Raw genomic sequence first — 27,833 nt, 5'->3', positions numbered from 1 at the left:
ATACGTTTCAAAAATGGATCATTTTCCTCACGTTTCAAAAGAGAATCGCAGATGTCAATACGCTTAGTGAGGTGAATTTCTTTGAGCTCATGTGGTACCCAAATATCGAGCTTACTAATGTATCCAAGTCGTTTTGAATGGTTCTTAACACTCGATTTCGATATGTTAAGATTCTCAGCAATCTCTCGTGTCGTTAAACGCCGATTGGAATCGATCGGTGCCTTTATTTTGTCATCGTCAATTTCGATTGGCCTTCCTGAGCGTGGTGCATCTTTCACATTAAAATCTGCAGATCGAAATTTAGTAAACCAATTTTGACACTGCCGCAGTTTTAAAGCACCTTCGCCATATACATGACGTAACTTTTTATGAGCTTGCACAGCGTTTTTCCCTTTTCGGAAGTAATAAAACAAAATATGAGGAAAATGTTCTTTTTGATTTTCCATTTTGAAATCGACGGCAAAGAAACAATTGTTAACGAAATCGTGTAGTTTCTTTTTGTAAAACAAGCTTGAACTGTGAGTTGTTAACCTGCATAATGAATTTGCGGTTTAGAACGAAGTTAGTTACATTTCAAGACATGTATGTCCATCTATTGGAAAGAAACGCAATTACTTTTTGGCCAACCCAATAGTATAAAAAAGAAAAGTTATACTCACGTGTTTAGAGCCGCAAGCGCCGCAAATGTAAATCCGCGGTCGCGACCACTCGCCGCTCAATTCAGCACGGATGACGTCCTGGCTATTAGCGATCTCGACACTCTGATCTCGCCTCCTCAGTCTCATAAAGTCCGCGAATTCGGAACTGAATTTCGTGGCAATCGACGGTCGCACCGGGCTTGACGAATCGGTTGCAGTCGTGGACGATTCCGTCGTGATTTGCCGCGATGTTCCGTCGTGGCCTGGAGATGATTCCCCCAGGTCGCAGCGGATGTTGTCAAGGATCGCGGTAGTTGTGTCGAGTACGCGGTGGCCGTCGTCGCTGTCCTGGCTGCTCGCCACTGTTTCGACGATCGGTTCAACCAGTTCCTGATCGGCCAAAGATACCTCGGTAGTCTCGGTGGGCAACAACGGGGGCAGCTGGTGCAGCTTGCCAAGGCGTTCCTTGATCAGTTGCTGCTTCTTGTGCAGCGACAGTTGCGTCGAGATGTCGAATTTGCTGAGATCCTTGATCGAACACGTCCACTGTTCCCTGCCGCCGTACTTGCGCGGGAAATTGTATTTTTCGAAGGAAACTCGACGCGGCCGCGAGTTGCTGCTCGTCTTGCCGGCCTTCCGCGCGTGCTCGCTCGAGTTTTCGTACTCTTCACTGGTCGGATAGTCCTTGTTGTAGACCGGCGTCGCCGCGGTCAACGAAATATCGATAGGCAACTGAATCTGATTGACATTGTGCTCGTAATATGACTGCTGTGACTGTTGCTGCTGCTGCTGCGGTGATTTCGATTCCACCGTCGTCGTTGCTGTTGTCGTCCCCGATGATGTCGTGCTCGTGGCGGCGATTGACGGCACGCACGTCGATGACGACGAGCTGCTCATCGACTGCAATTTGCCGTCCAAATGGTGTAGCAGGTTCTCGCGGATGTTACAGCTCACGTTGCTGTAGAAAGAACTGTCAAACTCGGGACTGGCTGGATTATCAATAGGATCTCGAGTCGCGATGAGTTTAGTTCGGATATTGTCCGATTGTCGATTATCATCTTGACCCTTCGACTCCTTTTCCTCGGATCTTCTGTCTCTGATTGACGACGCGTTTGCCTTCTCGCGGAGGTTTTGGCTGCAGAATTCTTTGCAGGGCGAGCCTTCTTTGTTTTTTTCGGACTGCAAAAAAAGGTACTTTCTTGTTCTCCAAAGCAGCTAGATGCTTGATTACATACTCTAATCTCAAGTAGCAAGCTAGAGGACACAGCACAATTTGCAATAATCTTTCAAAGTTCGAAGAAATTGTTTGTTTTTGCCTAGCCCGTGTATAGAGAGAGTAAAATTAAGATTAGCTGTACATAATATTATTTATCATATAAATAGAAAGTAAAATATAAATTTTATCTATATATAAACTTTATCGAATCTAATTTTCGATGCAAAAAAAACGCGAACAAAAAATTCGATTTTCTATTTTAGAACGCACGCACGAGACAGGAAGAACAATGTGTCATTCATCGATTTTTCAACGACGTTTACCTGATTCTGACCAGTTCTGTCGGTGTTTCCGCAGTGCACTTCGCCGATGTGTCCATTCAAGGCTTCTCGGGTGGGATATCTCGTCGAGCACTGGACGCACGCATGATACTTGTCTTCGTGACTGCCAACCATGTGCTGGAACAGCGCTTCGAGGGTATCGGTGCATCTCTCTGAACAATATTGGCAGTTGTGGGAGGGTTTTCGCGAGTTCCTCTCCGATCTCCTGCCACCGCCGAGCTGATGCACCCTTTCCGTGTGTCGCTGCCGCAGCGACATTGACAGAAACTTCCTGTCGCAATAAAGACAGAGCAATCGAACCGGAGGTGTGCTGCACGACGATGGTTTCGACTTCTGCGTCGGCGTTGAACCTGAAGACGAATCCGACGCAAGTCGCAACGCCACCGCCGACTCGCTTGCACCGTGACAGTTCTGAAGCACTGACGCGACCTTGTCCAACGGTAGACTGCAATGCAAGCTCGTTATGGGCGATTCCTGAATCACCTGGACGCTCGAGTCTTTAGTCTCGTTCACTCCCGGCTTGGTCGCATCGACACTTTCACTCTCACACTCCTCGGCTTTCGGTCTTCGACCTCCTTGATCGCTGACAGTTTGATGAACGTCGGTCAACAAGTCGCTCAGCAATTCGCCGCATATTGCACGCACCTCCGCGTGTTCGCCACGCAGATCTCTCCCTCTCTCTTCTTCTCCTCTGCCGTCGTCGATGTTTGCTCTCTCCTCGACTTGGTGCTCGCTCAACCTGTCCATTATAATCGTACCTAAGGTACGCCCCATCTTCCGCTCCCGCGAAACTTCTCGACTATTTTCCGGGGCGTCTGACGAGGAGTTTTCACTTTCCTCAGCGTCCAAGCGCTCCTCCTCCACTCTCGACGAAGCCTCCTTCGAGTCCTGACCGAGTTCGTTCGCCGAATGGATCGTGTTATCCTTCGGCACTGTTGTTGCACTCGAACAGTCAGCAATATTCGATGACTCGATATTCTCGACGTCACACGAGTCGACTGAAGCCGGGACCGAATCTTCTAGACGCGGTGCAACAGCCGCCTCGATGTCGCCCTCGTGCGAGAGCTCGGATTGGACCGCCATACCTGTCGAGTCTTCTTCTTCCTCATCTTCCTCCTCCTCCTCTTCATTATTAGCACTCTTCCCACATCTTTCCGGCTCCTCCGTGTTTTTGTCTTCTTCTTCTTCTTCTTCCACCTCTTCCCCCTCGTCCTCCTTGATGACGCCGTTTAATACTGTCATCACGTATTTTTCTAAGGTTTCCAGATTCCGCTCAACGCTGTTCCGGTTGTCCTCTTCCTTCCGCGGCGAGGTCGCATTTCTATCCGGCACCTTCTTGCGCAAGTTATTGATCACGTTGCTCAACCGTGATCGTTTGTCCTGGGTGGTCTGCGATGACGATCTGTAGACATGTCCATATCGCTCTTGTTGTAGTTGACGATCGCCGTTGCTGCCCGCGCTGGCAGAGTGGTTGACGCCCAAATCATCCAGGCTTTGCGTCGACGCCACCATCCTGTCGGACGTCGACGGCAACGACGATGACGATGTCGCGTCGGGTGCCAAAGGGATACCGGATAATTTCGCTGTGCGGTAATCCTCGATTGTATCGTCACTCGGTGTCTCACTACCAGCTACGTCCGCCGAGGCGGCCTCTAAAAAAACAATTCAGACTTGTGAATCGTTTGTCGTTCGCGAGGAACATCCGCTTCAAAGGAAAAAAAATATATATCGTGCAACATTTGAATTTGGTATTGAAGAAATCGTTTTCAATCGTCGCAAATGTTGTGGATTGCGATTTGATGAAGCTACCGGGCCTCCTTGCAAGATATCGTGTAATGTATTTTTCGATCGCGAAGATAATTGTTTGAGAACATAAATCGCGAGGCGGTAAATCGACCAAACGAAATATAACGGCTGTTTATTTATTTAGATTCGCCTGAAGTTTCACGTAATCTTATCGTGGAATGGCATGCCAGTTTTAATCTCGGTTTAACCGTTTCTTCGATCTAATTTAAAAATTGATTAACTGAAAAATCACGAATACTTCGTTCGCCTTCAGACTATAATCGGAATGTGCGTGCAACAGCCCGGTTAATGGATTTTGCAAATTGATGTATGTCTTTCATTTCTAGAGAAAGAAAAAGATCTCCGCGACTATGTCTCTATGACTCTACGACACTTTTTTATTCGAAAGCCGGGGAGAAGGGACGTCGAGAGAATCGATAACCGTCCCTCTGCCACGTCGAAAGGGGTTAGGACTGCACGAGTGGTGTGTGAGTGCAAGAGGGAGAGAGGAGGAAGGAGAAAGAGCGACACGCATGCACACACGTGCACACGCACATATACACGTTACAACCCCCCCGACAACAACCCCGAGGTGATAAAAACCGGTCGGCTTAGTCAGTAATACTGACGACAATTCCGTCAACCATCCTGTACGTTTTGCGAAAGGTGGCGGCAATGACAATAATTTAACAGTTTCGTCTATCGCGTGGCCTATTAACACGACATTGATACATGCTACGCGATATTGATATATGAGATATATGCGTGAGCATCAAACCCTTCGGCTACTACTCGCAAATTTGTCTTTTTGCATTTTGTTAGATCCATTTGTGAACAATTCACTTTTCAATAAATAATGATATACTTGGCTAATTGCATTGATTTCATGTATATTTTTGAAGAAATAAATTTTCATAATACACTTTTTTAGAAAGGTTGTTTTTTTATAATTACACTGTTTTTAGAAAGTTCGATACGTTTTATGTACTTGGCGTAAATATTTTCTTTTTTTAAAAAGGTTTTTGTGGGGATTAGATATGTGCAAACGTTTTAATCTTTTTCAGCATTCTAATATTGTTATTTGAACTTCAAATAAATTCTCGCTTTTTCATGGTTTTCAAGAGCTGGCATCGAGATTTGTAAAACATCGTGTGTCATGATTTAACGATGAACATAACTTTGAGAAACAATGGTGAACGCGATGAACGATGTATGAAAAGCTATGTATGCTCCTAAACCATTTTGGACTTGGGCTGGAAAGTTCTTCCGCACGCGGCGTATTCGCCCAACTTGGCGCTTTCGGATTACCATTTATTCCAATTGATGCAATACTTTTTAACTGAATAATACTTTGGAGGTGTGGCTGAGATGCGGAAAGGCTTTTCTCGCGGAGGAATTCGAACTTACCCGAGAGATCGCAGAAAATCAAAAAACGAAGAAAAGTATTTTGATGACTGAATGTATTGCACATATTATGCATTGAAGGCAGTGATACCAACGCACAGTTTCTGGCATCACTGACTAGAGGGCAAGGACTATGGATAGTTTAGACTATCGAATGCTATCGATAAGTTTTGGCCACTATCGATAGTTTTATGTTTTGCATCAAACTGAGATTTCACTCGTTTCAATTTGGCGCTCAGAAATCTGAGCACTTTCAGTGATTATACGCTCAATTTATAATGTAAATTGGCCTTACAGATTAAATAAAGGTAAAGCTGTATCCACAATTGTCAATTTGCGACAACGAAAAGTGTAGAAAGATAGTAAAAGAGAGGGTGGTATTCAGTCCTTTCTTATATTTAAGATCGTTTTGAGATCATCTCAAGATGACTATTAGCCAATGAAACTGTCGCATTAGTATCTTAAGATAAACTTAGGACGATCTTAAATATAAGAACAGATTGTGAATACTGCTCTAAAATTTACGAGTGAGTGCATCTATTAGCACACCCGCTCACCAAGCAGCTAATTGTAACTACTTAGGAATGAGATTGCGACTTCCGTGGAAAGCGCAGAGAGAATTTTTAGATTAATATTTATGTTCTTCTACTCCTTGGATAATACTTTAAAGAGTACATAGGTGTGAAAACGGCCTACTATTATTGTATTAACAGTAAGTCGATTTAGTCTATGTTCAGTATACTGAACAGTTCAAGCGAACGGGTTAAATAAATTATTTCTAAATCGTCATGCATTTTTTACATTTACATTTTAATCAAATTTCCAATAATTGTACTTTATTTGGTAAATCTACCGATTAGCGAACCCACCTCCTATCACCTTGTCCTTGACATATATTATAGAGGTCACCCTCCTGAGTAACATTGTGCAAGTTTTAACCGTCGGTCGTTGTTTACTAAAAAGTTATTAACAAAAGAAGTTTAATGATTTTGCACGAATTTTCAGCTGTCTACGCGAACCAAGAACATAATATTGACATATATTACAAAGGTCACCTTCCCGAATAACCCGCACTAGGTTTTAGTCGTCGATCGTTGTTTATGAATAAGTTATTAACAAAAGAAATTTTGCAAATATAGTAGTTATTTTGAATATTGAAAGATATAAAAGACGAATATGTATATGAACGAAGGAAGGAAAGTCATTTAAAGCAGTGAATCGTTAATATATAAAATAGTTTCTTTTAATATAAGTACAAAGTATTCTTCACTTTAACCAAAAGCATAAACAGTTAAATACAAAGTATTCTCTGCTTTAACCTAACCTAAACTAACCTAACCTGGTTAGGTTATATTTTCCGAAACTGGAGCCTCGGACAACTCGTTTTCAGCCCGCTTCGCGGGAGGGCGGGGGGCAGGGGCTTCGCCCCCCCCCCTCCCGCCGGAATCTGTGCCGTGTACCAGGTGATCAAAATCTGTACGGTAAAATCTGTTACACTGGTTCTGGCGGGGGGCGGGGGGCGAAGCCCCTGCCCCTCGCCCTCCCGCGAAGCGGGCTGAAACCGAGCGTATGTGTCCGGGGCTTCAGTTTTGGAAAATATAACCTTTTGCTTGTTGTGGACGGCTGAAAATTCGTGCAAAATCATTAAACTTCTTTTGTTAATAACTTTTTAGTAAACAACGACCGACGGCTAAAACCTTTTGAAGGTCACTCAGGAGGGTGACCTCTATAATATATGTCAAGGACAAGGTGATAGGAGGTGGGTTCGCTAATCGGTAGATTTACCCTTTATTTAATTTTTTAGCTATCGAAAACTATCGATGGCGGCAACTATCGATAGACAGACCTCTACTATTCACAAAAAAGCAAAAACGTGCAGAGACTGACCTTTCGCATACACCTAATACGCAATTCTGCGATGCGAGTAGGCGGATTCAGGGAAAGGTGTGAGTCAGTCCTCGCCGAATTCTCCTTCGTTCTCTAATCGAGAAATCGCGGTCATCGATCGTTCGCAGCTATCGTTCGCGATGATCCGTCGGCAGAATTTGTCTAACGGGTGCCGTTGCATCCGAACGAGTCCGATAATTACTTAGCCACGATATTGCAGCGTCGACACCGCCGCCGCCGCCACCACTACCGCCAACGATGCCGCGATCACGATCTCGACCAGCGTGACTACTTTCAAAATCCTCCGTATGTTTGTATACATAACTGCCCTGGGTGCGTGGATGACGGACGCGTTGCGTAATGCGTCAAGCTATGCTTATTCGCACGGGTACTCGCGCTACTTATCGCGGGTGCGAAGAGATCCACAAGTGCGCGAGTAGGTACGTGCTCGAGGACTGATCATGGTCGTCGCATTGACGGTCGCCGTATATTATTATGGGTGCACGTGACAGAGGTAGACAAGGTAACGAGTAATCGTAAGGTGATCAGTCCGAAGTAACAAGCTTTTTTGTATGTATCTGCACCGCGATAAAGAGAGAAGTGAGAGCTGCAAACTGCGACAAGCAAATCGCGCCACGACGGATGTAGACTATTATAAAATTTAAAAAAAAGCATTGAAACACGGTGACATTATATTATATAAAGGGAAAGATAGAACTTCACATTTTCTTTGACTTTACAAGTTTTGTAAAGTCGACGGAACTTCTTCTTTATTTGGAGTTAGTTAAGAAATAAAAAGCGCAAGGTCTTGTTATCTATGTTGATTTAACGCGATGTTAAGCGTCTTCCCAATCAAGTAGACACAAAAACCCAATTTGGCAAGAATCACTAAAAACGAAACGTGCATTAACAGAGGTGTTGGTAAAATAAGACATGGCAAAGATATTAATTAAGTAATCCGGCTCACGTCCAAATGGCGATACAATATAAAATATTCTAGTGATGTTTTGGAGAATTTTGTTTTTTGTTTTTTAAACCTTGTTTATTCTGCTTAAAATTAAAATTAATCAAGTAAAATTAATATACAACAAGCTATGTTGTACATGAATATGTGTCTAGTTTGATTCATGACCATCTAGACGCGACCCGGATTACTTAGGTAATGATCCAATATGATGATATCTAGTATATGTAATAGATTCTTAAATTGATGACAATGCATGTTTTATACTTATTTTCCCGCAGAAAATGGGTTGGTTGTTTGAATAAATTAGACGTCAATTTGTAAATGTAAATTATTTCTCGTATCTATACCTCATTATTGTAACCCTGTGACACCAAATTAATAATTCTGAATCAAAATGCAAGATTTTTGCCAAAAGACTTACCTCTGCTCGGTGCCGGTGGTGCCCTCTTTGGGGTGTCGTCGGCAGAGGGTGTTCTTTCCCTCATGCTTATTCGTGGGATCTCTTAGCGGCATCATTTAATTCTAAAACAAGCAAATGAACAAGACATAAATATTAATATGATGTATCAAGAAGTTTGAGATGTAATTTATGCTTCTTTTCTTTTAGTGCTACGTTTCTTCTCATTTGGTGGCGATTATTATTAAAAAGAGAAGTAAATCTACTTCTCTTTTCCTATTGACTTCCTCTAGTAACCTTCCTCTACTATAAAAATAAAATGCAAAATACGGGTATCGAGTGTCACGAATCAAACATCTCTACAAAATACAATTTACATTTGTAATGAGTTAAAAACTCGCGCTATGATTCTCAAGCTTTGGGCGTTTGTTCAGCTAGCCACGCGGAAGTTCGATAGCCGCGCGAGCGCGGTGTTCGAGGGCCGGATTCGGCGGGGGTCAAGAAGAAAAAAGATGGGCGAAGGGAGAAGGGAGGAGAGAAAGAGGGAAAGAGAGGGCATGGAGAAAGGTGTTTGCCTTCGACGAGGATCGGCCCGATGTCGATTTCCGAGACCGACGGTCCAAGCCTCCTCCGGTCAGTGTCGAAAGAAAATTTTTTTACGCAATGGACGCAAATGCAACAAATACTGTAAAATAGATGTGGGACTATGTTTACTGCAAATTCCAGGGTAAGCAATTCCTTCGAAATATTGTAATACCATTACACCCACAGAAAAGATTTCTGGACTTAATGCTATTACTCTTTTTTAATCTATCATAAAATAAGATCGCTATAGCGACAATCATATTTATTATTGAAAAGAAGCATATTTTAATCTTGAATAGAAAATTCCAAAATCTAGATTTAAATAATCTTGCTGCTATTTCATTCATTTTCTCAGAAGGATTTAGATACAAATTTCTAGCAAGTTCAAAATATTCTTGATTTCAGAATATTGTCAGATCTCAAAGACATCTTATTCTATTCTTCTAAGAGAATTTGTAGAATCTGCACAAAACGGCCAATATTTATGTGTTGCAATCGAAAATCGGGAAAGTGTTTCCGTTATTTACAATGAATAAGTGGAAATGTCTTATCTCGAATCTTATTTCTCAAGTAAGTATATTGTATATACTTACTTACATTTCCATATCTTTTAATATTTCTTGTAGAGTATTGCACTTATTCGTTGTAAATAACAGAAACACTTTCCCGATTTTCGATTGCAACACATAAATATTGGCCGTTTTATCCGAATAAAGGACGGCGCCGAGTCGACGAGCGACCGTGAGAAAATGATGCGTCGACATCGACAAAACCTACTATAAAGTGGCGCTAATATAAAATTATTCTACATACAAGGATATATAAGCATAAATTTGTACATGTTACTCTTGTCTCGAGACAGTAAGACAATGTTATTTAATTCGAGAGAGAAGAATAGAAATTACTGATTTAAATAAAAAATTGTTTTATTTTCATATTTTTTATACTTGTAATACGATTAAATTAGTCAAGAATATTTTTCGTCTTGTTATCAGAAATCCTTTCTGAGGGTGTACTGATGACTTTTCCAGAAATAAAATTGCGACGATGGACCCTTCATTCAGAGATTTATTTTGAAGAATCCAATATCTTCAGTATTAAATGCGAATTTTTGGAATTAGGTGACAGCATCAAACAGGAAATGAAACATTCCAAGAGAAGATTGAAGGGGAACTGTAGCAAGGAGAAAGAGTTGAGAGAGCAAGTAAAAGAGAGAGAGAGTGAGAGAGAGGGCGAGGGGAATATAGGGAAAGAGAAAAAGAGAGAGAGGGCAAGAGAGAATCGACCGGGGAGAGCGCCCTGTATATCCTGGGTGGAACTTAAAATATCGAGCGTCACGCACATCGACGCTGGCGCCGGAAACTCGGTGGAAAAGCCGCGGCGCCGCGTCGCGACTCGCCACGTCGGCTGGATGGACGCGTGCGTCGCCGAGAAACCTGGAAATAGAACTCGAACGCCACGAGAGAGAAGGAGAAAGAGGCACAGAGATAGATAGATAGACAGAGAGAGAGGGAGAGAGAAAAAGAAAGAGAGAGATCATCTTTGCCAAAAGCTCCACGAGAATTGGAATTTTCAACAGGTGAAAAAGTGGAAATTCCAGTACGCCGGGAGATAGACCGAAAGAGTTGCACGTGAGATCTCGCGCCGACCTTCTATCGCCGCGACAATAGAGAGACCAGAAAATATCCGGACAATCTAGGCACCGTGACGTCAAGTTTCGAGTGCATCGGAGTGGCCAGCAAGGACGACCATGCAGTCGGTGTTCCCGCTCTCATGGGACTGCGGAAGGGTATCTCTACATAGAAAGACGGTGAACAGCGATTTAGCGATTTCATCGCGACATTTCGTTATCATTACAATCAATCAATGCAATCAGTTTTGGAAGAGTTAAGTTTGTGACGAAAGCAGTAGCTCAAGTCATATAGTATTTCAAGCGAGAATGCACGGTGAAATGTATCGAAACTTTCTAGTTTCAACACTTCGTTGATATCTTTTTCGATTTATAAATATCATCTTATCATGGTATGTTACGTGATTAGATCTGCAACAGCATGATAATGCATTCCGTAATTTGCTACAATGTTAATTACAGAATTGCCATGCACATAATCCTTCGGGTATATATAAATATATCCGCGTACAACAGTCGCGTGATAATTAATTCTTTATAATTATAGCTTCTTGCTGGCCGTTTGTAGTAAAGTCCATTAAATTTTGCATTAATAATGCTAATAACAATCCCCCGTTTCTCTTTTCCTTTTGGTACATCTGGGATCCGCGGAATATTCAGCATTATCGATAAATTGTTCTTGAGCCAGGCAAATCCGCGGGAAAAATATTTTTCATTTTATCGCATCGTTATCATTGCGTCGTCGCATCGAATCAGTAAGTCAGTCATGAATATTTGTAAATTCAACCGTCGTTTTAACTTCCAGGCGTTCACCAGGAATGCTGAAACGCGACATTCCAGGATGGAAAAGTCCACAGCCACGGTGGGTGGCCTTTATCTTTCCGCCTTTTCCTCTCATCCGGGAAAATTCATCCGGCGCTAGTCAATAGTTCGGAATGCAATCAAATAAAAATAATATGCGCATTCATAAGAAACTGCAGTATAAGAATTTTATGTTACTTTTAATATGCAGAATTTTATATTAATATTAATATGACGCTAATTTCTAACGTATTTAAAAAATATTAGACATTTAAACTTGAGTTCAAGTATAATAACGATCTCGATAATTGACGTAACTTTATGCATTTCACAGAATCGCAAACCGCGGAATCATAGTAACTCGATGTTCGCGGTTACTGCGAACAAGAATGCTTAAGATAGGCGACACGACATTAAGATAGGCATGACGCGTAACACTGTGCAGTAATATTTATAATAATTATTGTATAATTAATTGTGTAAGCGATTACCACAAAACATTGGGTTGGCCAAAAAGTAATTGCGTTTTTTTTTATATAAATAAAAGGCGAAATTTTCATGGGAAACAAAAACTTTATTAAACAATGTATTGTCCATTTTGTTTGATTATCTTTTGCCATTTTTCAGGCAACTTCATGATTCCGCGCTCAAAAAAGTTCTTATCTTTTTCAGCAAAAAACAATTCCAACAACGATTTCATATCCTCATCGGCAGTAAAGGTTTTACCATTCAAGGCGTTTTGCAAAGAACGAAACGAATGGTAATCTGATGGTGCCAGGTCTGGCGAATATGGTGGATGTGGTAACATCATGGTAACACGTCCCATCCAAGCTGCAACAATTTTTCACGAGTGACCAAACTTGTACGTGGTCTAGCGTTATCATGGTGAAACACACCTTTGCGATTCACCAATTCTCGACGTTTCTGTTCGATGGCATCATTTAATTTATCCAGTTGACGACAGTATACGTCTGAATGAATGGTTTTATTCCTTGCAAGCAGCTCAAAATACACAGTCCCACCAGACTGACAGCATAATCTTTCTTTGGTGAATATCTGCTTTTCAAGTGCTTTCAGCAGGTTCATCACGCTTGCTCCACCATCTTTTTCGTTTGACGTTGTTGTAGACGATCCATTTTTCGTCGTCTGTTATCATACGTTTCAAAAATCGATCATTTTCCTCACGTTTCGAAAGAGAATCGCAGATGTCAATACGCTTAGTGAGATGAATTTCTTTGAGCTCATGTCGTACCCAAATATCGAGCTTACTAATGTATCCAAGTCGTTTTGAATGGTTCTCAACACTCGATTTCGATATGTTAAGATTCTCAGCAATCTCTCGTGTCGTTAAACGCCGATTGGAATCGATCGGTGCCTTTATTTTGCCATCATCAATTTCGATTGGCCTTCCTGAGCGTGGTGCATCTTTCACATTAAAATCTGCAGATCGAAATTTAGTAAACCAATTTTGACACTGCCGCAGTTTTAAAGCATCTTCGCCTATACATCACGTAACTTTTTATGAGCTTGCACAGCGTTTTTCCCTTTTCGGTAGTAATAAAACAAAATATGAGGAAAATGTTCTTTTTGATTTTCCATTTTGAAATCGACGGCAAAGAAACAATTGTTAACGAAATCGTGTAGTTTCTTTTTGTAAAACAAGCTTGAACTGTGAGTTGTTAACCTGCGTAATGAATTTGCGGTTTAGAATGAAGTTAGTTACATTTCAAGACATGTATGTCCATCTATTGGAAAAAAACGCAATTACTTTTTGTCCAACCCAATATATCTAAATGCAAAAATCAAAAATTGAAGCCGTCTCAATTTTTGCATCCCAACTCTTCCATTTCAATTTCTGCTTCTGGCAAACATCCTCTTTCAACGAAATAAGCTTTCAGAAGCTTATATCGAACTTGAAAATAATATCGACCAGTCATTGATGAAACTTGCTGATATTACTCGAGGAAAGAGCCGAGTAAATATGGACACAATCATGGAGATAAAATCAGTCGGTGGTGCATCAATGTAACTTTGTCAAAAATGAATAACAGGTTTGTATTTATACTATTATACTTATAAGTTTTATTATAGGCAGGATCTATAATAAAACAGCAATCTATGTAGTCGCTATCTACGACGCCGACTTTATTGCCCAAAAGTATTTATTCATTTATTCTCAGAGTTAAATATAAAGAGTAATTAATTCTTTTGTTGTGGCATCATCTCGGACTGCTATTTTGAGATTATCGACATAAAGGGTGGTAAAGGTAAATTGTTAATCAGAAATTCATATGCTCTACATGTATAAACACATTGTATACATGGACATTAAATATAATTCCTCCTAGTAACATATAATATATAATAATGCTATATTAATTTGTTATTAATGCGCACGATAATTTTGCATAAATTTATTATCGCATTCCATATCATTTCAACTGTGACAAGTACAAACATTTCAAGCAATGCTTAAATTTGTTTTCATAGTTGCACATTGTATCGTGTTGTGATCTGTAAAATGTGAAAACCTATAAATTGCTTTTACTCCTGTTACTTGGGAACCTGTTCATGACGTCTCGGAAGACGCAGTAAATCTCAATGAAATCGAAATGCTACTTAGAAAACTTTGAAAATGCCACAATCCTCTTATTTTATGAGATTTCTCGTTTTCATCTAATTACTACGCTCCTCGTGCTTCACCTCCCTCTCTCCTTCAATTTTCCGACAATTGATTGATATATTTCCATGGTAATGTGAACGTAACCGCCGTGATATCGTTTAGCAAGCTTTTCGCTTACCAATCCTACATATATGCTTTGTTTGAACATTAAACTTAATGCTGGATACATCGGGATAAGGAGCGGCAGGTGTGACAAGGGCTGAATGTGCATATTATCGTACGCATGCCAACGCGTCGAACTTGGGCCGATTCTCGTCCTGCCGGTAACTGAGGTATGACCGAGTAGCGTTGCTGAAAGTGCGTCAGCAGCGTAAACTTAGCTTGCAATCTGCTTGCCTACTTGTATAGCCTGCGACACCGTTGAATGTTGCTTTGACCTTCGCTTTCCTCCAGCAGATCGTCCTCTCATCGTCGCTTGTGAATTAAGCAAATCGCAGTCTTGACCGAAGTCTACGAGATTCTCACTGGGTAGAAGTGTCACCGCTGAAAACGGTCCGTCAAAAAGTAAAGGCCACTTTCCTCGAAAGAAATCTTTCAATTAAATTCTAAATATAAATTTATTATTAAATTCCGTGTCAGATTACGAAATTAAATTATAAAATTATCTCGAAGACGAAGAATTCGCTAGATTATTGTAAGTAAGTAACAACTAGGGGGGTAACGAACAAACCTTTAAAAAATGGTTACCTATATACTATTTTTCTTTCCGTCACGAGGATCAACAGAAATGCCGTACGAGTTATGGGACAATGCCCTAACATCACCATCGTTAATGGCTTGCACCGTTCAGCGCCGCGTAAATACTCGCATATTACAGGTTCCTTTGATTGATCGACGTTCCATTATAAAAACTCGCTGTTGTTACGTGTCTCATCCGATGCAAAATGGGTTCAAAGCGTTATGAATACATCTGTAACCAGGAGGCGATGTGCTTCGGCGCGAGCAGATATAAAAGATCTGCGTGGCTTTTTCCCTTTCCTTCAGTAAATTGATCAGTCCATGTGATGATCCGCGTGCAATGCGAACAACGTATACCGGCCTGAAACGAAATTCCGGATTCCATCATCATTGCGGAATCGTCCAAGTGTCAAAGCGTCTAATGTTCATGAACTTGCCGGTCCGATCAACGTGGACGGCTGAGAAAAGTCCTGCTTGTTGATGGCCGCCGTAGTTGGCCACCCTTAACCGCGACCATTAAGTTTCACTTCGGTTTTAGCTTAGAGAATTTTCCCAGAAGAGAGAAGGGAGGGCAAGGAAATAAGAGGAAAAGAATTATTTATACGTATATATATACATAGAAAGAGAAAAAGAGAAAGAAAGAGTCAAAGTAATATATATATTAATGATATACATGAGATATATAATGCAGAATCTATATATAAGAGTCGCGAAGCAACGTTTATTTCTAACGAGCCCTCGTTCGTAGTCAGTGGCTACACGTACTCTCTCCGACGTTTTTTTGCATTTTGAATTTCACATAGTTTATTATTGTAGGCAAGATGTTTGATTAAGGAGATATTGTTGTGTCGTTGTGGGACGACGCGCCGATGTCTCCGAAGAATACCAAACTTCATCCAGATCATTTCAATTTCATAAATAAAATATTATATAATATTAAAGTAATCGTCCGTCCCACTAAAAAATTGTTAATTCGCATACACAAGTGTACGTCATATATATCTATTATCATAATTTACTATATTAATAATTATGAATTATTATATGATATAATAGTATTTGTAACACCACGCAGCACGTGTGTGCGAAGTCGTATAGGAAGAAATATATTAAATTATTTGCAATATATGTACCGATGTGTTGGTGTTGATTATACATTGAAATCTGAATTTTTGATACAGTAGAGAGACAATACAGATATAACAATCAGACGTGAAGATCGAATCGAAGCTGCGCCCTCCACGTGAGAACAGAATAATTAATCTATTATGTAGAATATGTAGTTAGATAAAGATGCATACAAACTGATAATTTATTGCCAGAAAACTGCAGTTAAATCCATGTGGCACGACAATATTTATTAGTTACTAATGTCGTACCAGGAACTGACATATACGTAGAAAATTGATCACATTAACTCTGCTCGACTCCGCAATGATTGATAGTAATTAAGATATATCGGGTGTGTATATCCAGTTGAGAGAGGAATTATTATTTAATGTCCATGTATACAATGTGTTTATACATGTAGAGCATATGAATTTCTGATTAACAATTTACCTTTACCACCCTTTATGTCGATAATCTCAAAATAGCAGTCCGAGATGATGCCACAACAAAAGAATTAATTACTCTTTATATTTAACTCTGAGAATAAATGAATAAATACTTTTGGGCAATAAAGTCGGCGTCGTAGATAGCGACTACATAGATTGCTGTTTTATTATAGATCCTGCCTATAATAAAACTTATAAGTATAATAGTATAATACAAACCTGTTATTCATTTTTGACAAAGTTACATTGATGCACCACCGACTGATTTTATCTCCATGATTGTGTCCATATTTTACTCGGCTCTTTCCTCGAGTAATATCAGCAAGTTTCATCAATGACTGGTCGATATTATTTTCAAGTTCGATATAAGCTTCTGAAAGCTTATTTCGTTGAAAGAGGATGTTTGCCAGAAGCAGAAATTGAAATGGAAGAGTTGGGATGCAAAATTGAGACGGCTTCAATTTTTGATTTTTGCATTTAGATATATTGGGTTGGACAAAAAGTAATTGCGTTTTTTTCCAATAGATGGACATACATGTCTTGAAATGTAACTAACTTCATTCTAAACCGCAAATTCATTACGCAGGTTAACAACTCACAGTTCAAGCTTGTTTTACAAAAAGAAACTACACGATTTCGTTAACAATTGTTTCTTTGCCGTCGATTTCAAAATGGAAAATCAAAAGAACATTTTCCTCATATTTTGTTTATTACTTCGAAAAGGGAAAAACGCTGTGCAAGCTCATAAAAAGTTACGTCATGTATATGGCGAAGGTGCTTTAAAACTGCGGCAGTGTCAAAATTGATTTGCTAAATTTCGATCTGCAGATTTTAATGTGAAGGATGCACCACGCTCAGGAAGGCCAATCGAAATTGATGATGGCAAAATAAAGGCACCGATCGATTCCAATCGGCGTTTAACGACACGAGAGATTGCTGAGAATCTTAACATATCGAAATCGAGTGTTGAGAACCATTCCAAAACGACTTGGATACATTAGTAAGCTCGATATTTGGGTACCACATGAGCTCAAAGAAATTCACCTCACTAAGCGTATTGACATCTGCGATTCTCTTTCGAAACGTGAGGAAAATGATCGATTTTTGAAACGTATGATAACAGACGACGAAAAATGGATCGTCTACAACAACGTCAAACGAAAAAGATGGTGGAGCAAGCGTGATGAACCTGCTGAAAGCACTTGAAAAGCAGATATTCACCAAAGAAAGATTATGCTGTCAGTCTGGTGGGACTGTGTATTTTGAGCTGCTTGCAAGGAATCGAACCATTAATTCAGACGTATACTGTCGTCAACTGGATAAATTAAATGATGCCATCGAACAGAAACGTCGAGAATTGGTGAATCGCAAAGGTGTTGTGTTTCACCATGATAACGCTAGACCACGTACAAGTTTGGTCACTCGTGAAAAATTGTTGCAGCTTGGATGGGACGTGTTACCATGATGTTACCACATCCACCATATTCGCCAGACCTGGCACCATCAGATTACCATTTGTTTCGTTCTTTGCAAAACGCCTTGAATGGTAAAACCTTTACTGCCGATGAGGATATGAAATCGTTGTTGGAATTGTTTTTTGCTGAAAAAGATAAGAACTTTTTTGAGCGCGAAATCATGAAGTTGCCTGAAAAATGGCAAAAGATAATCAAACAAAATGGACAATACATTGTTTAATAAAGTTTTTGTTTCCCATGAAAAATTCGCCTTTTATTTATATAAAAAACAAACGCAATTACTTTTTGGCCAACCCAATATATGGCGAAGATGCTTTAAAACTGCGGCAGTGTCAAAATTGGTTTACTAAATTTCGATCTGCAGATTTTAATGTGAAAGATGCACCACGCTCAGGAAGGCCAATCGAAATTGATGATGGCAAAATAAAGGCACCGATCGATTCGAATCGGCGTTTAACGACACGAGAGATTGCTGAGAATCTTAACATATCGAAATCGAGTGTTGAGAACCATTCAAAACGACTTGGATACATTAGTAAGCTCGATATTTGGGTACCACATGAGCTCAAAGAAATTCACCTCACTAAGCGTATTGACATCTGCGATTCTCTTTCGAAACGTGAGGAAAATGATCGATTTTTGAAACGTATGATAACAGACGACGAAAAATGGATCGTCTACAACAACGTCAAACGAAAAAGATGGTGGAGCAAGCGTGATGAACCTGCTGAAAGCACTTGAAAAGCAGATATTCACCAAAGAAAGATTATGCTGTCAGTCTGGTGGGACTGTGTATTTTGAGCTGCTTGCAAGGAATCGAACCATTAATTCAGACGTATACTGTCGTCAACTGGATAAATTAAATGATGCCATCGAACAGAAACGTCGAGAATTGGTGAATCGCAAAGGTGTTGTGTTTCACCATGATAACGCTAGACCACGTACAAGTTTGGTCACTCGTGAAAAATTGTTGCAGCTTGGATGGGACGTGTTACCATGATGTTACCACATCCACCATATTCGCCAGACCTGGCACCATCAGATTACCATTTGTTTGGTTCTTTGCAAAACGCCTTGAATGGTAAAACCTTTACTGCTGATGGGGATATCAAATCGTTGTTGGAATTGTTTTTTGCTGAAAAAGATAAGAACTTTTTTGAGCGCGGAATCATGAAGTTGCCTGAAAAATGGCAAAAGATAATCAAACAAAATGGACAATACATTGTTTAATAAAGTTTTTGTTTCCCATGAAAATTTTGCCTTTTATTTATATAAAAAAAAACGCAATTACTTTTTGGCCAACCCAATGTTTTGTGGTAATCGCTTACGCAATTAATTATACAATAATTATTATAAATATTACTGCACAGTGTTACGCGTCATGCCTATCTTAATGTCGTGTCGCCTATCTTAAGCATTCTTGTTCGCAGTAACCGCGAACATCGAGTTACTATGATTCCGCGGTTTGCGATTCTGTGAAATGCATAAAGTTACGTCAATTATCGAGATCGTTATTATACTTGAACTCAAGTTTAAATGTCTAATATTTTTTAAATACGTTAGAAATTAGCGTCATATTAATATTAATATAAAATTCTGCATATTAAAAGTAACATAAAATTCTTATACTGCAGTTTCTTATGAATGCGCATATTATTTTTATTTGATTGCATTCCGAACTATTGACTAGCGCCGGATGAATTTTCCCGGATGAGAGGAAAAGGCGGAAAGATAAAGGCCACCCACCGTGGCTGTGGACTTTTCCATCCTGGAATGTCGCGTTTCAGCATTCCTGGTGAACGCCTGGAAGTTAAAACGACGGTTGAATTTACAAATATTCATGACTGACTTACTGATTCGATGCGACGACGCAATGATAACGATGCGATAAAATGAAAAATATTTTTCCCGCGGATTTGCCTGGCTCAAGAACAATTTATCGATAATGCTGAATATTCCGCGGATCCCAGATGTACCAAAAGGAAAAGAGAAACGGGGGATTGTTATTAGCATTATTAATGCAAAATTTAATGGACTTTACTACAAACGGCCAGCAAGAAGCTATAATTATAAAGAATTAATTATCACGCGACTGTTGTACGCGGATATATTTATATATACCCGAAGGATTATGTGCATGGCAATTCTGTAATTAACATTGTAGCAAATTACGGAATGCATTATCATGCTGTTGCAGATCTAATCACGTAACATACCATGATAAGATGATATTTATAAATCGAAAAAGATATCAACGAAGTGTTGAAACTAGAAAGTTTCGATACATTTCACCGTGCATTCTCGCTTGAAATACTATATGACTTGAGCTACTGCTTTCGTCACAAACTTAACTCTTCCAAAACTGATTGCATTGATTGATTGTAATGATAACGAAATGTCGGCGATGAAATCGCTAAATCGCTGTTCACCGTCTTTCTATGTAGAGATACCCTTCCGCAGTCCATGAGAGCGGGAACACCGACTGCAATGGTCGTCCTTGCTGGCCACTCCGATGCACTCGAAACTTGACGTCACGGTGCCTAGATTGTCCGGGTATTTTCTGGTCTCTCTATTGTCGCGGCGATAGAAGGTCGGCGCGAGATCTCACGTGCAACTCTTTCGGTCTATCTCCCGGCGTACTGGAATTTCCACTTTTTCACCTGTTGAAAATTCCAATTCTCGTGGAGCTTTTGGCAAAGATGATCTCTCTCTTTCTTTTTCTCTCTCCCTCTCTCTCTGTCTATCTATCTATCTCTGTGCCTCTTTCTCCTTCTCTCTCGTGGCGTTCGAGTTCTATTTCCAGGTTTCTCGGCGACGCCACGCGTCCATCCAGCCGACGTGGCGAGTCGCGACGCGGCGCCGCGGCTTTTCCACCGAGTTTCCGGCGCCAGCGTCGATGTGCGTGACGCTCGATATTTTAAGTTCCACCCAGGATATACAGGGCGCTCTCCCCGGTCGATTCTCTCTTGCCCTCTCTCTCTTTTTCTCTTTCCCTATATTCCCCTCGCCCTCTCTCTCACTCTCTCTCTCTTTTACTTGCTCTCTCAACTCTTTCTCCTTGCTACAGTTCCCCTTCAATCTTCTCTTGGAATGTTTCATTTCCTGTTTGATGCTGTCACCTAATTCCAAAAATTCGCATTTAATACTGAAGATATTGGATTCTTCAAAATAAATCTCTGAATGAAGGGTCCATCGTCGCAATTTTATTTCTGGAAAAGTCATCAGTACACCCTCAGAAAGGATTTCTGATAACAAGACGAAAAATATTCCTTGACTAATTTAATCGTATTACAAGTATAAAAAATATGAAAATAAACAATTTTTTATTTAAATCAGTAATTTCTATTCTTCTCTCTCGAATTAAATAACATTGTCTTACTGTCTCGAGACAAGAGTAACATGTACAAATTTATGCTTATATATCCTTGTATGTAGAATAATTTTATATTAGCGCCACTTTAATAGTAGGTTTGTCGATGTCGACGCATCATTTTCTCACGGTCGCTCGTCGACTCGGCGCCGTCCTTTATTCGGATAAAAACGGCCAATATTTATGTGTTGCAATCGAAAATCGGGAAAGTGTTTCTGTTATTACAATGAATAAGTGCAATACTCTACAAGAAATATTAAAAGATATGGAAATGTAAGTAAGTATATACAATATACTTACTTGAGAAATAAGATTCGAGATAAGACATTTCCACTTATTCATTGTAAATAACGGAAACACTTTCCCGATTTTCGATTGCAACACATAAATATTGGCCGTTTTGTGCAGATTCTACAAATTCTCTTAGAAGAATAGAATAAGATGTCTTTGAGATCTGACAATATTCTGAAATCAAGAATATTTTGAACTTGCTAGAAATTTGTATCTAAATCCTTCTGAGAAAATGAATGAAATAGCAGCAAGATTATTTAAATCTAGATTTTGGAATTTTCTATTCAAGATTAAAATATGCTTCTTTTCAATAATAAATATGATTGTCGCTATAGCGATCTTTATTTTATGATAGATTAAAAAAGAGTAATAGCATTAAGTCCAGAAATCTTTTCTGTGGGTGTAATGGTATTACAATATTTCGAAGGAATTGCTTACCCTGGAATTGCAGTAAACATAGTCCCACATCTATTTTACAGTATTTGTTGCATTTGCGTCCATTGCGTAAAAAAATTTTCTTTTCGACACTGACCGGAGGAGGCTTGGACCGTCGGTCTCGGAAATCGACATCGGCCGATCCTCGTCGAAGGCAAACACCTTTCTCCATGCCCTCTCTTTCCTCTTCTCTCTCCCTTCTCCCTTCGCCCATCTTTTTTCCTTCTTGACCCCGCCGAATCCGGCCCTCGAACACCGCGCTCAGCGCGGCTATCGAACTTCCGCGTGGCTAGCTGAACAAACCGCCCAAAGCTGAGAATCATAGCGCGAGTTTTAACTCATTACAAATGTAAATTGTATTTTGTAGAGATGTTTGATTCGTGACACTCGATACCCGTATTTTGCATTTTATTTTTATAGTAAGAGGAAGGTATACTAGAGGAAGTCAATAGGAAAGAGAAGTAGATTTACTTCTCTTTTTAATAATAATCGCCACCAAATGAGAAAGAAACGTAGCACTAAAAGAAAAGAAGCATAAATTACATCTCAAACTTATTGATACATCATATTAATATTTATGTCTTGTTCATTTGCTTGTTTAGAATTAAATGATGCCGCTAAGAGATTCCCACGAATAAGCATGAGGGAAAGAACACCCTCTGCCGCGACAACCCCAAAGAGGGCACCACCGGCACCGAGCAGAGGTAAGTCTTTTGGCAAAAATCTTGCATTTTGATTCAGAATTATTAATTTGGTGTCACAGGGTTACAATATGAGGTATAAGATACGAAGAAATAATTTACATTTACAATTGACGTCTAATTTATTCAAACAACTAACAACCACATTTCTGCGGGAAAAATAAGTATAAAACATGCATTGTCATCAATTTAAGAATCTATTACATATACTAGATATCATATATTGGATCATTACCTAAGTAATCCGGGTCGCGTCTAGATGGTCATGAATCAAACTAGACACATATTCATGTACAACATAGCTTGTGTATATTAATTTTAATTGATTAATTTTAATTTTAACAGAATAAACAAGGTTTAAAAACAAAAAACAAATTCTCCAAAACATCAACTAGAATATTTTATATTGTATCGCCATTTGGACGTGAGCCGGATTACTTAATTAAATATCTTTGCCATGTCTTATTTTACCAACACCTCTGTTAATGCACGTTTCGTTTTTAGTGATTCTTGCCAAATTGGGTTTTTGTGTCTACTTGTTGGAAGACGCTTAACATCGCTTAAATCAACATAGATAACAAGACCTTGCGCTTTTATATTTCTTAACTAACTTCCAAATAAAGAAGAGTTCCGTCGACTTTACAAAACTTGTAAGTCAAAGAAAATGTGAAGTTCTATCTTTCCCTTTATATAATATAATGTCACCGTGTGTTTCAATGCTTTTTTGTATTATCTGCACCCGCGATAAAGAGAGAAAGTGAGAGCTAGAAACTCGACAAGTCAAATCGGCCAACGACAGGATGTAGACTATTATAAATTTAAAAAAAAGCATTGAAACAACGGTGACATTATATTATATAAAGGGAAAGATAGATACTTCACATTTATCTTTTGAACATTTACAAGTTTTGTAAAGATCGACGGAACTCTTCTTATTTGGAGTTAGTTAAGAAATAAAGCGAAGGTCTTGTTACTCCTATGTTGTTTTAACGCGATGTTAAGCGTTTGCCCAATCAAGTAAGACACAAAACCCATTTGCAAGACTCACTAAAAACGAAAACGTGCATAACAGAGTGTTGGTAAAATAAGACCATGGCAAAGATAATTAAAATTACAGTAATCCGGCTCACGTCAAATGGCGATACAATATAAAATATTCTAGTGATGTTTATGGAGAATTTGTTTTTTTTGTTTTTTAACTCTGTTTTATCTGCTTTAAAATAAAATTAAATCGCCAACGTACATTTAATATCACACAAGCTATGTTGTACATGAATAATGTGTCTGTTTGATTCATGACGACATCTAGAACGCGACCCGGATTATTAGGTAATGATCCAATATGATGATATCCTAGTAATAATGTAATAGATTCTTAAATTGAATGAACAAATGATGTTTTTATACTTATTTTTTCCGGCAGCAAAATGAGGTTGGTTGTTTGATAAATTAGACGATCATTGTAAATGTTAAATTATTTCTCGTATCTATACTACATTATTTAACCACTGTGACACCAAATTAATAATCTGCATCAATAATAAGATTTATTGCCTAAGACATTACCTCTGCTCGTCCGGTGGTGCCCAATCTTTGGGGTGTCCGTCGGCAGAGGGTGTTTCTTCCTCATGCTTTAATTCGTGGGATCTCTTACGGCATCATTTAATTCTAAAACAGCAATGAACAAGAATAAATATTAATATGATTATACAAGAAGTTTGAGATGTAAATTTATGCTTCTTTTCTTTTTAGATGCTACGTTTCTTCTCTTGGTGGACGATTATTATTAAAAGGAGAAGTAAATGTCACTTCTCTTTTCCTACTTGACTTCCCTCTAGAACCTTCCTCTACTATAAAAATAAATGCAAAAATAACGGGTTTCAGAAAGTGTCACGAATACAAACATCTCTACTAAAATAAATTTACATTTGATATGAGTTAAAACTCGCGCTACACTGATTCATCAAACTTTGGCTTTGTTCAGCTAGCCCAACCGGAAGTTCGATAGCCGCGCGAGCGCGGTGTTCGAGGGCGGATTCCGCGGGGTCACAGAAGAAAAAAGATGGGCGAAGGGAGAAGGGAGGAGAAGAAGAGGGAAGAGAGGGCTATGAAAACGCGGTGTTTTGCTTCGACAGAGATCGGCCCGATGTCGATTTCCGGAGACGCGCGTCCAAGCCTCCTCCGGTCAGTGTCGAAAAGCAAAATTTTTTACGCGAATGGACGCAATGCAACAAATACTGTAAAATAGATGTGGGACTTGTTTACTGCAAATTCCAGGGTAAAGCAATTCCTTCGAATAATTGTAATACATTACACCCACAGAAAAATTTCTGAGACTTAATGCTATTAACTCTTTTAATCTATCATAAAATAAGATCCTTATAGCGACAATCATATTTAATTATTGAAAAGAAGCATATTTTAATCTTGAATAGAAAATTTCCAAATCTAGATTTATATTTTGCTGCTATTTCATTTTTCTTCAGAAGGATTTAGATACAAATTTCTAGCAAGTTCAAAATATTCTTGATTTCAGAATATTGTCAGATCTAAAGACATCTTATTCTATTCTTTCTAAGAGAATTTGTAGAATCTGCACACGGCCAATATTTATGTGTTGCAATCGAAAATCGGGAAAGTGTTTCCGTTATTTACAATGAATAAGTGGAAATGTCTTATCTGCGAATCTTATTTCTCAAGTAAGTATATTGTATATACTTACTTCATTTCATATCTTTAATATTTCTTGTAGAGTATTGCACTTATTTCATTGTAAATAACAGAAACACTTTTCCCGATTTTCGATTGCAACACTAAATATTGGCCGTTTTATCCGAATAAGGACGGCGCCGAGTGGACGAGCGACCGTGAGAAATGATGCGTCGACATCGACAAAACCCTACTATAAAGTGGCGCTAATATAAAAATTATTCTACATACAAGGATATATAAGAATAAATTTGTACATGTTACTCTTGTCTCGAGACAGTAAGACAATGTTATTTAATTCGAGAGAGAAGAATAGAAATTACTGATTTAAATAAAAATTTGTTTTATTTTATATTTTTATACTTGTAATACGATTAAATTAGTCAAATATTTTTGTCTTGTTATCAGAAATCCTTTCTGAGGGTGTACTGATGACTTTTCCAGAATAAAATTGCGACGAATGGACCCTTCATTCAGATAAGATTATTTTGAAGAATCCAATATCTCAGTATTAAATGCGAATTTTTGAATTAGTGATCAGCAAAAACAGGAAATGAAACATTCCAGAGAAGATTGAAGGGGACTGTAGAGGAGAAAGAGTTGAGAAGAGCAAGATAAAAGAGAGAGAGAGTGAGAGAGAGGCGAGGGAATATAGGAGAAAGGAGAGAGAGAGGGCAAGAGAGAATCGACTCGGGGAGAGCGCCCTGTATATCCCTGCGGTGGACTAATATCGAGCGTCACGCACATCGACGCTGGCGCCGGAAACTCGGTGGAAAGCCGCGGCGCCGCGTCGCGACCTCGCACGTCGGCTGATGGACGCGTGCGTCGCCGAGAAACCTGAGAAATAGAACTCGAACGCCCACGAAGGAGAAGGAGAAAAGAGCACAGAGATAGATAGATAGACAGAGAGAGAGGGAGAGAGAAAAGAAAGAGAAGAGATACATCTTGCCAAAAGCTCCACGAGAATTGGAATTCTCAACAGGTGAAAAAGTGGAAATTCCAGTACAGGCCGGAGATATACCGGAAAGAGTTGCACGTGAGATCTCGCGCCGACCTTCTATCGCCCGCGAAACATAGATGAGACAGAAATACCCGGACAATCTAGGCACCGTGACGTCAAGTTTCGAGTGCATCGGAGTGGCCAGCAAGGACGACCATGCAGTCGGTGTTCCCGCTCTCATGGGACTGCGGAAGGGTATCTCTACATAGAAAGACGGTGAACAGCGATTTAGCGATTTCATCGCGACATTTCGTTATCATTACAATCAATCAATGCAATCAGTTTTGGAAGAGTTAAGTTTGTGACGAAAGCAGTAGCTCAAGTCATATAGTATTTCAGCGAGAATGCACGGTGAAATGTATCGAAACTTTCTAGTTTCAACACTTCGTTGATATCTTTTTCGATTTATAAATATCATCTTATCATGGTATGTTACGTGATTAGATCTGCAACAGCATGATAATGCATTCCGTAATTTGCTACAATGTTAATTACAGAATTGCCATGCACATAATCCTTCGGGTATATATAAATATATCCGCGTACAACAGTCGCGTGATAATTAATTCTTTATAATTATAGCTTCTTGCTGGCCGTTTGTAGTAAAGTCCATTAAATTTTGCATTAATAATGCTAATAACAATCCCCCGTTTCTCTTTTCCTTTTGGTACATCTGGGATCCGCGGAATATTCAGCATTATCGATAAATTGTTCTTGAGCCAGGCAAATCCGCGGGAAAAATATTTTTTCATTTTATCGCATCGTTATCATTGCGTCGTCGCATCGAATCAGTAAGTCAGTCATGAATATTTGTAAATTCAACCGTCGTTTTAACTTCCAGGCGTTCACCAGGAATGCTGAAACGCGACATTCCAGGATGGAAAAGTCCACAGCCACGGTGGGTGGCCTTTATCTTTCCGCCTTTTCCTCTCATCCGGGAAAATTCATCCGGCGCTAGTCAATAGTTCGGAATGCAATCAAATAAAAATAATATGCGCATTCATAAGAAACTGCAGTATAAGAATTTTATGTTACTTTTAATATGCAGAATTTTATATTAATATTAATATGACGCTAATTTCTAACGTATTTAAAAAATATTAGACATTTAAACTTGAGTTCAAGTATAATAACGATCTCGATAATTGACGTAACTTTATGCATTTCACAGAATCGCAAACCGCGGAATCATAGTAACTCGATGTTCGCGGTTACTGCGAACAAGAATGCTTAAGATAGGCGACACGACATTAAGATAGGCATGACGCGTAACACTGTGCAGTA

General features: G+C 39.4%; 1 protein-coding gene and 1 long non-coding RNA gene across 3 annotated transcripts in view; one reads left to right on the top strand and one right to left on the bottom strand.

Annotated features, from left to right (window-relative positions):
* Nucleotides 1–27,833, bottom strand: part of LOC105286400 — a 62,165-nt gene that overhangs the window by 23,453 nt on the left and 10,879 nt on the right. For both annotated transcript variants that reach the window (XM_026974725.1, XM_026974726.1), the window contains exons 2-4: nt 8,660–8,760; nt 2,178–3,847; nt 660–1,817 (exon numbers count right to left, since the gene is read on the bottom strand). In XM_026974725.1, the coding sequence (XP_026830526.1) occupies nt 660–1,817; nt 2,178–3,847; nt 8,660–8,723 (2,892 nt within the window). In that variant the 5' untranslated portion in view covers nt 8,724–8,760. The remainder of the gene's footprint in view (nt 1–659; nt 1,818–2,177; nt 3,848–8,659; nt 8,761–27,833) is intronic.
* Nucleotides 10,193–12,210, top strand: LOC105283922. The gene is made up of 2 exons (XR_894774.3): nt 10,193–11,030; nt 11,656–12,210. It is a non-coding gene; the product is annotated as an uncharacterized LOC105283922 (long non-coding RNA).

This window comes from Ooceraea biroi, chromosome 13 (genome assembly GCF_003672135.1).
Source record: "Ooceraea biroi isolate clonal line C1 chromosome 13, Obir_v5.4, whole genome shotgun sequence".
NCBI classification, from domain to species: domain Eukaryota; kingdom Metazoa; phylum Arthropoda; class Insecta; order Hymenoptera; family Formicidae; genus Ooceraea; species Ooceraea biroi.
This window is presented reverse-complemented; position numbering and strand designations above follow the sequence as displayed.